This window comes from Bombus terrestris, chromosome 14 (assembly GCF_910591885.1).
Source record: "Bombus terrestris chromosome 14, iyBomTerr1.2, whole genome shotgun sequence".
Taxonomy (NCBI): domain Eukaryota; kingdom Metazoa; phylum Arthropoda; class Insecta; order Hymenoptera; family Apidae; genus Bombus; species Bombus terrestris.
Window position 1 is genome coordinate 11,544,707 of NC_063282.1, and position 14,592 is coordinate 11,559,298.

The 14,592-nt window shown below is 37.1% G+C and overlaps 1 protein-coding gene across 4 annotated transcripts in view; it reads left to right on the top strand.

The window, feature by feature from the left end:
- Positions 1–14,592, top strand: part of LOC100646853 (alpha-catulin) — a 78,962-nt gene that overhangs the window by 11,142 nt on the left and 53,228 nt on the right. Inside the window, exon 1 of one of the 4 annotated variants that reach the window (XM_003393326.4) lies at positions 4,952–6,878. The exons of the other annotated variants lie outside the window; for them this stretch is intronic. Coding sequence (XP_003393374.1) covers positions 6,813–6,878 — 66 coding nt within the window. The 5' untranslated portion in view covers positions 4,952–6,812. Of the gene's footprint in view, positions 1–4,951; positions 6,879–14,592 lie in introns of those variants that run through there. 4 annotated transcript variants of the gene reach the window in all.

The following is a 14,592-nucleotide window of genomic DNA, read 5'->3' on the forward strand; positions in this document are numbered from 1 at the left end:
GAAAAAAGAGGGAGAAAATTGTAACCGTTGTATCGCCATATTTGTGTTTTTCTAATATATTATCGAATATTTTTGTTTTCGCTACTTTTGTTCGAGTAGTCTATCTGACGAACGAAGCATGATTTCAATATAAAGCTCGGTTTGCTATACTGTTACGTTATATTACGTTACGTTCGCCGGAGAGATTTCTCGATGCTCCTCGGTAAAGTAGTACAACTTTTAAATATTAATTTCCTCTTTTGTCCTCTCAAATTTTATGTCTTTAAAATTTACTTCGACGCAAGTCGTATCGTAATTGGAAAGTAGCCGAAAATTCTCAGAGCTATGCGACCAATTTTGAAACAGAATTCATATCATTAACTTTTAATAGTCGTTGTTCGTGTAACAATATATTTTTTTAACATACCTGGCAGTAATGTCTAAGAGTAATATAAAATCAAAATCAGTAATCAGAAAGGTATTTAAATTCTCTTGAAAAAAGTTTTCAACTTTTAATTTCTTTTAAGAATATGTTTTCAAAGATATACTCGTAAAACCCCTTAAATTCGATTTTCTTAGTGTAATTTCGTAAAATGGATTTGATCAAATGGAACTCTTGCGTACGTTTTATACTACGTGAAATTTCAATTTTTGACAAAGTTATAAGAAATAACTGAATATCTATTAAATATTCTTCCGACCTAACATCCTGTCGATTCTTATTATTATAATTACTTTTGCGCTCTTTTCTACAACCGTTTTAACTATTTCTTTACTTTCATTTCTTTGTTATGGTCGTTTCCTTTCCTTTCCACTTCTTTTTTCCCCTTTCCTTTCCTCTCCTCTCCTCTCCTCTCTTTTCCTTTCCTTTCCTTTCCTTTCTTTTCCTTCCTCTTCTTTCCTTTCCTTTTCTTTCATTTAGAACATAAGATCTATGTAATAAAAAAGTAAAATTCCGTTAAGAGCTCGTCCCGTTTCCAAACGATGTTTCCTCAAATTATCATACAATTCAATGCGTCCATTGTCTTGCTCGAGGGAAATTTCATTATAAAAATTGCTTCTTGTAAAAAACGAAAGCTTTTCCTTTTTGTTCTTCGTACAAATTAGCTAATGCAATACAGTGGGCAAAAGAGCACCGATCGCAAACAGTAAATGCTTCGAAAAGGATTGAATCGAAGGGTTCTCCTGTGAATAAGTATCTTATTAACTGGCGATTCGAAGTCGTGCTCCATTAATTATTTTCCTAGTGACACATAAAACATCGACTGTATGTGATACATACGTAGTATGTTATAACTATAAGAGGTCCATAAAAAGGAGCCGCCGTGGCACCGTATAGTATACATATTACATATATGCAGTAGAAATTCGGAAAATGAAAGCGCGAATGCAAAGCTCATAGCTGTTTGTTACTCTGGAAAGTTAATTAAATATTACATGTAATATTAAGTTGGAGCATATGAAATGTTTTTCTCAAATACAACCTCAATTTATTCGCTTTAAGGTTGATCGATTCACCCCACGTATTATTATGCATTATTAGAATTGTTAATAAAAGTTCTGAAGATGGCTAACATGACAGTTTACATGTACCTATATAAAACGGTATTAATTTTATTCCGCACAATATGTACCTTCTTTTTAATTAAGTAGAGGTGATAGGTAAGCCAACTGCGTGGAATTTCTCGTTTTCTCTCACGTGTCGCGCGAAGTGTGTAGGAAAGTATCGCACATAGATTTCCGTGGAAAGACGTTTTCGATGACTTGCTTTAAGGTATTTGCTTCCCCTAATCTTTCACATGGCACGGTACGTACATATCTAGTCGATGCAGATACATTGGCACTCTATCATTACACTATCAAACAAAAACCGACTTCCTACTCCTTACGAAACCTGCAAAGTTCACATCTTCTGATTCATTACTACTCCGAAACATATTTTCTATTCATGTATTTTTTACTGTATAATCGAGTAGCTATTGGATCTAAAATATTAATCCTCGATAGATGCACAGAAATTGAACTTCTTGTTATCGTAAAAGAGAAAAGACATTATCGTTTGCGATGAATTACAATAAAAGCGTTAGTTTTGCGATAGACTGTTCTCTGAAAACTCTTTTCTTATTTCTCGCGTGCTTCCACAAGTGGAAGAAACCTTCGAGCCGTAAGGCTACCACAAATATGTACAACAGTCACGTTCCTGCTTAGTGTTCTCCTTCTGCAAATCGTACCGCTTTTGTCTCATTTTGGCGTTTAGCTTCGCTTTCTTTTCTGAAATTTCTTCGTTCCCTTTTGCGATTTTTCTTTACCGGTCCAATTGTACAGGATCCATTTTTTCTCTTATCAAAATAACAAACAAGATCCTATAACGAGAACAATACAAAAGTATTGTAACGAAATACATATATTGGAAATTATAAAAGAGAGAAAGAGAAGCTTTGTAAGTGTGAATGTATGATGGAATCTATTTGTATGTGATGTTGTTTTACGGAAGATATTTGATACGTATTTTTTCATTACCTTTTTACATCGAAGAGAAAGAGAATGATAAAAATACGTCATTTCTTAGTTGGACCATTCTTTAAGAACCGAATAATTTTAGATATATTTTAAAACTCAATTTTTCAAACTAGACAGAAAAAATGTGTTAAATTTTCGTCTGGTATGAATCTTGTAACTGCATATGTCCGATCACGCACAATCTCTTTCTACTGAATTGTACAGATTGATTTCCTGTACCAATTTCAAAATGTAAATGAAATTTTGTTTATATCTCTGAATATGTTATCGCCAAAGAAAATGCTTGGAAAACGTATTATTGTGTATTACGACTTTATAAATTTCTTTTCTCTTTTATTCGTATTTAACTTCAACATGAAATGAAAAAAATTAAAAAAGAAACAGAACGGATTTGGTAATTTGTATGGTGACGGTATACACGTAGTTCGTATAATTTAAAGAGACTAGACTTGAATTTTTAGTTTTTTTGCATGTGATTTCTTTTTCCTCTATTCGCAAAATATATTTTTAATTCTACGTGATACTCCCTTCGTATTTCGTTGTGGTGAAATCTCCTTCGCAACGCTTGGCTTCTACGATTCCATTTTATCCTTGCAAGGAGATATATAAGATCGCTGTTCGATGATTATAATAATATAGCACTTCCTGGTCTTATAATAATTCCCGTTCTGTAGTAATATTATCTAACGCTGCTTCATAAAGACGCTTCTTGTATAGAAATTATTAAATAAATTCGCTACTTTCGCTGCTATTTAAAATCCTATTTATTTGTACGGGCAACTAAGAGAACTCACTTTTATGGTCCGATACTTTCATACATGGTAGGTACATTTAAATTTCAGAAGCTTCTGAGCGAAGCTGAATGTAAATTAACCAATTTTGGAAAAAAACGTAAAAGGTAGTAATCTCAATCTATTACAAATAGTAATGCGTGAGCGATTTGAAATTGTACATTAGCACGAAAAAAACCGACATTATTTTGCCAAAAAATGAAGTCAACATATTTCGATCGTTTTAGATAATTGTTAATAAGTATACTATGTACTATATATACTAGTATATACTACATACCAGTGTGAAAGTTATTAGAGCTTCAAATTGGTCGCAGAACTTTTTAAATGCTTTATGTAAGTCGTCCTCTAAATTAATTCGTTTTCAAACTTGTTCGATTTCCTAAACGATTAAATCATCATCAAACAAGTGCTAGTAATACGCGAACTCGATAATAATTAGTTTGCACCAACGAAAGTCGAGCCAAATAGCGTTAAACGCGCGCTTTCGTTTCTTATTGATATTTTCTTAAGTTATCCGTATCGCCTATAAAAAAATTTATGATAAGAAAAAATCAGCGAGCCAAATGGTTTATCTTTGGTTTGACCCACGCCAGTGGCGCAAAATACTCTTAATGGTTCGATAATCGAATATCTGTCACCAGATTTTCATCGAACATGTGAAGAACTGTAGCTCCAGATTTACGAACACGAGTTGGATAAATAAGTATTATGGTTTTGTATAATTTATATAACGATCCTTTGCACGATGTCGATTAATAAAGATTTGTTGCGACTTTGTTGTTCATATTTCCTTTTGGACAAATTGCTTACAGGAATTGTATTAGGAACAGAACGTGCTTAGTCGCATAGAAAATAGCTTATTGTCAAAATTACTTCGCTTCACCGATATACGCAAATGTAATTTTATACAACGTACAACGCCTATCGTATCTCTCGACCAAAAGAAAGAAATATAGGTCGAATCAGAGTTGAAATTTCGGTATTCGGTCCGATCGAAGATTCGACTGTAACGAAAGGCGATATCGAGGTAGAAGATCGATATTGAGAAAAATTAACAACCAAGCCTGGCTATTGTTGACGAACCAACAAAAGATTCGAAACTAGCGGTGCAAATGTTCCTATCCTCGTCGCTGTCGATCCGTAACCAAGACATTCCCGCGCTTTTACGCTCGAGTGAGCATTACGGAAAAGAAAAAAGATAATAAAAAAGTGAAAAAATTAAAAAGTGACGTAAGATTCCAGTCTATATAATCACCATAGAAACGTTGAACGTGGAAATCTGGTATAGAGAATGGTCGGTGGTGGAGGGCGATAGAAAAACGAAGATGAATCCCAGCGACGCAGAAGGGAATCGGCATACGGAAACTGGAAGAACGATGGAACTGTGAAAATTACGATTTCGCGGGCGAAAGTGCGGGCCTGCCGACGTATTGATTGTCGGTCGGTGGAGAGAGTCAGCGCGCCTGTGCTCCAACGTTTCACGCAGAGACCACGGGAGAAAGGGAGAGAGAACAAGAGAGGAAGCGCACCAGTAACGAAGAGAGGAAGCAGCGAGGGCGCACGGAGGGCACACGGAGGGCGGAGAAACATCGACAGAGGGAGAGAGGGTATGGAAGAGGGAGAAACACCCTCGCCCCCGTGGTCCTGCTGCCACCGTGTCGGTTTCCAGTCCAGTCTTCCCCTAGGCACTCGACAGGCCGGTACCTGTTTCTCGAAGCGACACGCACTCTGTCTGTCGTTCTCGCAGCACACTCGTCAAACACACGACATTCATACATACATACAACATACATACATATATATATATATATGTATATACACACATACATGCACACATACGCAGATACATTCGTGGACACGGTTCTTCTGCACGTATGAGTCTACACACACATAAAACAATTCGCCACGACGTACGGTGTATCTGTATATATGATACATAAAGATATACTCATACGGAGAGAAAAATATAACATACATAATATAAAACGAGGAAACGTACGCGGGCGCACACGTAGAAAATACAAACCGCGCAGAGGCACCCACATGTCTACTCACACTGTGTACACGCGTACGCGAGAGACCGTGCCGCACACACGCAACGAGTGGTTATCGCCTTCATCTTTGTCGTTTTTGTCGTCATCGTCACTACCGACTTCGTTTTCAACTTGTTCCTCATCGTCGTCATCGCAGTTCTGGTCGCTCCTCTACTCCTCTGTCGTCGCTTCGTCCCTCTATATCACACGGCACAGTTATAGAAGGAAACGAACAAAACCAGGCGTGTTACATCGTAAAAGAAACGAGGAATAACTCACACACGATCGGCTGACGAAGAATTGCGTGGCAAACAGAGATTATGGCCCGTGAAGGGAGTTAAGCCTTGTGCCGGTTTCCTCCCTGCAAAAAAGATTCGCTGCTTCAGGAAATATCAATCAAGACTCGGCAACCTACGATCTTGCATGCGAAACCGTTGTTTAGGAATTCAATAAATAGAGGTTCGAGATTACTTGAAATGTCATCATAGCCGACGGAAGTCAAGGATATTCGACCACTGGTGTCTGACACCATTTCTGAGAAACGAAGAATTCCGTTGGTTATTGTGATCGGTGGGAAATCGATCAGGCGAAACTTGGACAACTCGCGATATCGTCAATGACTTGGTCGTTCCATCTTGAATCATAGGAGAAAAAGAACGAGGCCTAAAACCAGTGCCCTTCCATTACCATGTGAAAATCTGGTAACCGGTTCACGCTAACCTGGCATCGTGCTATCTAGTGGACGGCAAACTGTTAATACGCAAGAGAAGTTACCAGTGGAAAGTTAGTCTGCTGCGTGTTGCGGATCATGAACCCTGTTTGAAAGGCGACGACAAACTTTAAAAGTGGGGTTCATCGTACCACTTTTCGTGGGAGACAAGTCCTGAGCCTGTGGTAGTAGCCTAAAAACAGTGATCTTCCTGTAGATATACATATATATACATGAACGCCTATTTTTGTTCTTCTTCAGCTCGAAAGCCGAGCCCATTTTTTCCGGAACTGGTCATGTTAGCGAAGCAAAGAGATAAATAGTAAAAATTATCGTAATTCTAACGAAGAAGCAGAGAACACACTTGTTAACGAACGACATCACCTGCACCGAGAGAGATTAAATATTTCTATATATAGAAATCTATATATGTATATAAATACATATATATATTTGTATATCTATCTATATATGTGTATATATGCATATATATAAATGGAAAGTATACATATCTTAACGATGTTGATGATTCATAGTATATTTTGATCATACGGAGAGTAAGATAGAAACAAAGAGTGTGAGTGAGAAAAAGACAGAGAGAGAGAGAGAAATTAGCGAGAGAACGAGTAGGCAAATCGACAGGAATAATAATAAAAAAAGTTCGTAATATATGTAAAAAGATAAAAGTAGATATTAAATCGTAAATAATAAAACAAGGGAAAGAAAGAAGACGAAAATCGAATTGTTCGAGCCTGATCGTCATTTATAATTGCCTACATGCCTGCCGCATTCTATCGACGTGACAGAAGCATGTACGACTGTGACATGATTCCTGATCGTCAGGTATGTTTTACGATAATCTAGTACTTTTAGTGCTTTTAATCTGCCGCATCGAAATTTCCAACGATTCATGACACGTCGAACAAAGATCGAATTGTATCGGCGAAATCTAAGTGGAAATCGTGATAAATCGATAAACATGTGTTTTCAAAAAATATGTCGCAAAGATTGAAACGAAATTTGGAAGAATCGATAAAGTTTCGAATGCTTCCCGATCGTTTTTAAAAAATAAAAATAGTTACGAGCAATTTTAAGATAAAAAACTAATACGTCCGAGTACCACACGAGCAAATGATATTTCTTTTCAAAGAATTTCATTTTATACCTGAAAGAAAAACTTATTTTCTCTCATATGAACACAATTACTAGAAGCATATACCTTCCATTAACTGTGATCAAAAAATTTTGAATAGCGTATAATCGAATAGTACTCTAAAGATTGGAGATTACATTAACGAAACAAGCAACAGCATTTTTACTGTCCTTTATGATTTCCACCGATAAAAAGAATCGCAGTAAGATCATCTCAAATCTCTATAATTAATTCGCGATGGTTATACGATCATTATCATTGCATCTATATCAAACGGTCGTGACACAAAGCGGATCTTTGCGCGAATCCAAGTGCGATGTTTCTTTGTAACTTAAACTAATATTTTATTTAATAGTTTGGAAGTAAATGATCTGCCTATTGTTCTTTCCGCAACATAATTAAGTTAAAATATTTTTCGTACGAATTTGAAACCAGCGATAAGTCCAGTAACGATAACGTTCATTTTAGAATGGAACGCGATGATTGATCTAAAAATATAATTCCCTTAAGCGTTTACACAAGAATGAGAAAACAAGCTAGAATGGTAGAACAGCTTTGAAACCATCGGTTAGGTAAAACTTTCTCGATAAATTCTTGCTGAATCCTCGATACAGTCCACGAGTAAACTGAATTATTACATCTGATCATGATTATCGTAACATACGATAAGAAATGAAACGGTTTTGCAAGCAAGAGGAATTCTTTCAATTCGATTATTATGTAGTTTCATAGGTTTTGTTTCTTTATCAAAAATTTGACGTGAAATAAAGGATTAAGACTAAAGGATTACGAATTCGATTACTGATATATTCTCCTTCAGCCCTGTCATTTAGGAAGCAATTTTTCTAAATTAGCTAAAATCTCAATGACTTGGAACTCGATTAAAATTTGGTAATCAACATTCCCCTACCGCGATTTCAAAAACAATGTTTCTAATTAATATTTTCGCAAATGCTCTTGTTTTAGGTCTTCGGTTTCTATTATTCTTTTAGCATAATAGCCTAGCATAATAGCTAATCCTAGCCTTATTAAAGTTTGCATTTATCGTAAATTAAATACCAATTGAGAAAATAGACAACTACAAAATAGTATGGTATAAAATGGTATGGCTAATGATAACAATAGGTAACGACACTTCGTTGAAAATCGATAATAAAAAACAACAAAATTTACGAAGCGATCTATGTAATATATTATATTTATACTGATTTTTTAAAATTCGATATTTTCAATTCCGCGAAACTTTCATTCACAAACATTTTATTAGAAATTCCGTATTTTAACGGAAATCTGTTAGACGTATCATAAAGAACATAAAGTATGCGATGCATCACTTTGTCAGTAAACGTGTATCAAATAAAAACCCGAAAGAAAAAAGTAGAAATAAACGAGATTAAGAGATAAAGTGGGAAAAACAGATCTAGAAAGATGAAACGACGGCCCTGCTTCTGCAAAATAACGACGTCTCTAAGCTATCTTTTGATTGGTGTAACACACTAAGAATTTGAAATCGAAGTGTACGAAATAGGTTGCCTAATTCTACCGATCTTGGTAACAGAATGTCTTGTTTCAGAGGAAAGTTCAGTTTCCGAACAGTTTCGTCGCAATTTCCGTTCTTAATCTCCACCTCTAATCTAGAACTATTAATCCTTTTTCACTAAGAATTGTGGTCAATATTATCGCGTTTCACATCTAAAACAACTTTGTCTTTGAGGATATTATAGTATCTACCGCGATAAAAGATTTATTTAGTTCTAATTTCAACTTGAGACACAGCTAACATTTTGAATTTCAACAAGGGACGAGATGTACGTGAAATGAACATGATTTGATAGTGACCACGAGATCACATTAAAAGATATATCTGTAATCATCGATGCGAGTAGAAAATCCATTCAACTATGAATATTTCAACAACTTTCAACGATGCGAATTCCGTCGAAGTATTTTGGAAGAATTTTTATGTGCCGATCATTCATTTTTGTATTAACAACGATTCTTTCGTATTTCTCTCCGAGCTTAAGATAATTTATACCGATAGAAAAGTACAGTTTGTTTCAAAATGCTGCAAAATTGAGAATTAAAAAATTCTCGATAATTATGCTAGTTGATCTACTTTTGATTGCATCATGAATCTTCATATCGTGGGAATAATGGCGAAAACTTGATTAAATATATCTTTAAGCACTATTCACAACACATTTCTCGTAGATTCGTCAGCCGCTCTCTGGATTCGACCAACCCCTCGAACCCTCTCATTTTTAGGGAGAATCCCCAACGGAGGAAACCGCCCTTTCTCCGCTATTCTGTGTCTTTTCTACTTGAGAGAAGGCAACTAAGCTGGTATAGCAAAGTCATCTCGGTGAAGTGAATTTCGTACCAAGTCTACCATTAAACCTTACTTATTACTTTCTCTCGGGGACATAGCAAGCAGATATTTTTCATATCGAGAAAAATTATTAGGCCCTATGTCCAACATGTTCTAATGCTCGATCTTTGTTGTTGTCATTTTATTTCGAGAAGAACGGAGAATGAAATTATATTCTATATAATTTCCAAGTGGTTAAACATGATATAATTTGAAATATTTATTCTTCTTTTATATCTACAATTTATTAAAACGAACGCATTTATTACTTTTATCGAGTAAAAAATTTACGTGTTGCTTGCAAAATCAAATCAAGTTTCTTACGATACTTTATTATTTACAACACGTAAGGCTCGTTAATATTTGAATTATTGAATTATTAAGTTTGAATATTCTTTTCTCATGTATCGATACATATTTACGCGTTTCTATAGTTTTTCGTTGATAGGCACTGATCAATCTACTCGTAACAAACAAGTTTTCGATAAATTTAAATATAGAACAGAATTATCTAGTGATATCGTAAAGAATCTTTACTTAGAAATAACGGGACACAATAAAAGGAATTCTATCTTATTGTAACTTATTCTCATAAGTTTTAAGTTTTATGAATTTTATTTTTATAAGTTTATTTTTATTTTATATTTTTATGAGACTGTACTGTTTTTCTGTACTTATTTTGTTTATTTATTTATTTCTTTTATTATAACTATTCCTTAGAATGCCTTCTGGCTTGCATCGTATTTATAATACATTTACATTCTAAGCTCTTATCTTATTAATTACTTAACTGAATACATTTTATCTCTATTTTACGTTCGAAAAATTAACGGTAATCTAGAGAGTACATATTACATAATAGGAAACGTAGAAGAATATTATTTAAAAGAATATAAATAATAGAGAGTATTACTCGTAGAGAAATATCCGTTTAATCCGTTATCGTTTCCTTATAGTCTATGAAGCATGACCGTTACTCTTAAGTAACAATACTTATATTGAACGTTTTATAATTGTTATATCTAGACGATATAATCACATAAATGTTTTATATCCTATATTTTCAAAGTGACAATTACTTAACGAGGTAGTTAGTTTCTAAATAGTTCATTACGAAGTTCTAATTATCCATTTTCGTTAAAGTAATTAAATAAGAAATTGATGTCAATTAACTGTTTGTATAATGTTTCAAGATATTCGCAATGTAATCTCTCCTCCGATAAGTTGAGCATAAAGTTTTTTCGATCTGAAGTTATTCTTATACACGTCTGAAAAGAAATCTGATCGCTTTAAAAATATTCCACCAATCCTCACAACAATTTCTATATTTCTTTTTAAATCCAGATAAAACGATGAAAGTAGCGTTGTGTTATATATTCAAAATTAATTTGGAAGTAATCCTATTTTATTAAAGAACATAAAGATGTTTTCGTACATAACGATGTCGAAAATGTTCTCGCTGATATCAGCTTTTGTTACAAAACAACTCAAATACTGTCACGAACAAAGAATCAAAGTATCTTTGATCATCTATCGATAAATTCCTAACATTTCTACGATATTAACGTATAGATTTGATAATCCAAACCTTTCGAATGAACTGTCACATGTTAATGATCACATCGTTTTACAATACGATTTCATCGAATCGTCAGAGGCATCGATTTCAGCGAGGTACAGGTCGTTATAGCGACGGCGAATCGTTTTCCGTGGCATATCTATGGAATCACTTGGAATCCAATCATGGATAAACGGATTACGTTAACCCTGCACGCTGTATCTTTGTTTACATAGTAGTATCGTGAACAGGAACATCATGCAAAATTGTCATCTTAGTGACAAGCCAGGTTTCTCTTTACAAGAACATCGACGAATACGTTAGTACACCTAGAATAAGAAGAGCCTAAATTTCTAGAGAATTTTAATTAACAGATAATCTTGTTTCCAGGGATTTTCAGAATATTAACTAGAATGTACATCATGTATGGTTAAATATTATTAATATACTAATAATATTAAATATTATTAGTATATTATATATATTACATATATTATATGTATATATGTGTGTGTGTATGTTTTATATATAATATATATATGTATATATAAATGTAAATGTTTAGCTTGCACTGTTTTCCCCCCGATGTGCTTATAATGTCATTAAGTACGTGAAAGCGTGTATTAATTGTGCACATTGTGAGTTTTCGCATTTTGGCGAACCAGTAATTTCGCTTTATGCGCTCCAATGTCTTCTCTGCGCTCAGTTGTCCCGCGTCGTGGTGGTAGAGACGACATATCTGGAAGCGCGCGTTCTTCGGCACCACACATGCCTTTCCTTTATTAGGTATTGTCTGTATACCTTGTTGTCTTTCAAGGTATACTCCTCGAAGTACTGTTTTGTTTTAGGGTTCCGATCATTCGTTCCCAGGATCTTTCTGACGTGTGCCAGTTGCTCGTCCTGCAACTGAGCCGCCATTATCCAATCGGCCTCCGTGATATCCACGTACGCAAAATTCAATATCGGTAGCGGGTTTTTACTGAGGGCCATTCTTGTTCCGGCGCGGATATCGAAGGTAAATTCTTGTACGTCCAACCACCAAAGTTTGACCCTGGGCAATAAATTTTTCTTCGAGAACGTCGTCCTCAAAGAGTTGCAGTTCGCGACCACCTTGAAAGTAAGGCCGAGTAGGTAAACTCTGAAGTACCGTAACGCCAATACTACCGCCATCGTTTCCAACTTGTAAAAATGGTAGTGTGGTGGTCCGCCGTGATCTGTTTGTTGAAGTACGCGACGACGGTCATGCCTCCATCCTATTACTTCTGTATAAGCATTGCTTTTACATCTAAGGAGCTCGTATCCTTAGGTAGTTCTGTTAACTGTTTCGGATCGAAAATCATCGTGGTCAACATTCTCTTCGCTTCACGGAAATCCTGTTTCTGCCTTTCCCCCCAACACCACGTAACATCCTTCCTGGTCAGTCACGTAATCAACTCCACGATCCTTGCGAAATTCTGAATGAATTTCCTGAAAAAACTCGCAAGTCTCAACAATTGCCGCACTTCCTTGATGGTTGCCAGCACCTTCATCTGCAGCACGGTTTCGACCTTCCATCATCCCGGCTGCACTCCCTCTTCGCCAATTTCTCAACTGAGGTACTCAACCTTCATCTTAAAGAAAGAGCATTTTTCCAAGTTGAGGGTGAGTCCGTGCGTTCGTAATGTCTATAATAGCTGCCACAGCCACTCTATCCCCTTGTCCATAAGCCGTTAGAACGTGGCAGGGACGTTCGTTAGTCTGAAAGGCATTCGCAAAAGCTCATAGTACTCCTCTCGCGTTACGAATGTCGTCTTCGCAGTGGAGTTTTCCGCCATCGAAACTTGATAGCATCCGGATGCCAAATTCAGGCCCGTAAAATATTTAGGACCCCCAAACTTGTCGATTTGGTCATCGATCGATCTGGCATTTAGCTTTCGATAATCAACGCATATCCTGCAATTGTTCGTATTTTTCTTCATTAAGGTAATCGGATTTGCATACGGCGAATCCGACTCCAAAATGATTCTATTGTTCAACAATTTCTTGACCATTTCTCGTTGGTCCTTCTTTCCAGCTCCGCGAGGCAACACGGACGCGTCCATTGCGCGCTTAATTTTGAGTACCGTTTCGTCTGTTTTTCTTAACTCGCGCATTGACGACAACGTGCAACAACGAAACTCGTCGATCAACGCAACACACTTCCGATGCGCTTCTTTCTCAATCTCACCAAATTACAACTTCAATTTCGCGATCACGTGCGCAGAACCCGATATCCCTCCCCGTCGTGATTTTCTTCCGCCCGAACGTAGGACTCTCGTTAAATATTAAACGGTTTCCACGTTTGATCATGACTACATGATCTTATAATCTGAAGTTCTGTCTGATGATGACGAGATGCCGCGTGTATTTGTCAGGAACTACGAACGAGTCCACATTGGTCTTCACGTTTTGGATCGCGATCATCACGCGAGCCACCTTATTCTCCACCATCGTTTTTCGCGCAAACATTCGAGGCAGTGCATCCGCGATAACCCTCGTCGCAACACCTAACTACCTGGCTACCGACGAGCACATCACGGTGCACGCAATACCCGTGTCAACGAGGCTATTTACTCGATTTCCGTTGACACTTATGCTAATCCATATAAATTTAGCACCGGTTTTATACGGTCGAGAGTATTTTCTTGCTTGCTAGTATCACCCTCCTTTTCGGATTTGTGGCACCGTCTCGCGATGTGTTCCATCTCTGAGCACCGCTGTGACACCTACCACTGGTCGTCAATAGACGCCCTTTTCCTCTTTTTTTGGTCGTCGCCGGTCGTTCCGCCTCCTTCCGACGGTCCCCGTCGATGGCCGTCGGACGCAGCCTTGATTCTCTCGACGTGATCGACACTGGACGACCCCGCGTTACCCGCCCTCGCGACTGCATGTCGCCAAGGGTGCTCATAAATGCGTATAACGCGTTGGAGTCATAATGCTTCGCCGAGCTCACGGTGCGGGCAACAGCGTCGTCCGGCATACCGCCGATCACCATATTCGCCTGATATTTATCAGGTATATCGATATCTAAGTTTCGCAATTTGCATGGCTTCTGGAAACAATAATCTTCTAAGTTCTGCCCAGGCCGTGCTTCATACGATGCTGCCTCCTTGAACAGACGGCTAAATGGCACCGTCTTCAAGAACTGGGCCACCAGCAGTACTTTCGTCTGCGCGTAGGTGATGATGATATTGGTGTCACATCACTTCCTGAGGTCACAGTCGCGTGGCAATCAACTGCATTACCGACAAGTCGTCCCAATCATACCGCTTGATAAGTTCATCCACATGTCAGACCCATTGTTCAATCACTACAACTTCGTCTTTCATGAAGACGAATACGGAGATTAATGATTCGTCGGCGAGTCGGGTATGTGGCCGCGAGTGTGAGCGGTGGCTCAGATGCACGAGCATTTGCTCCAAGCGTTCTAATCGACCGTCCTTGTCCGGGGTCCTACAAC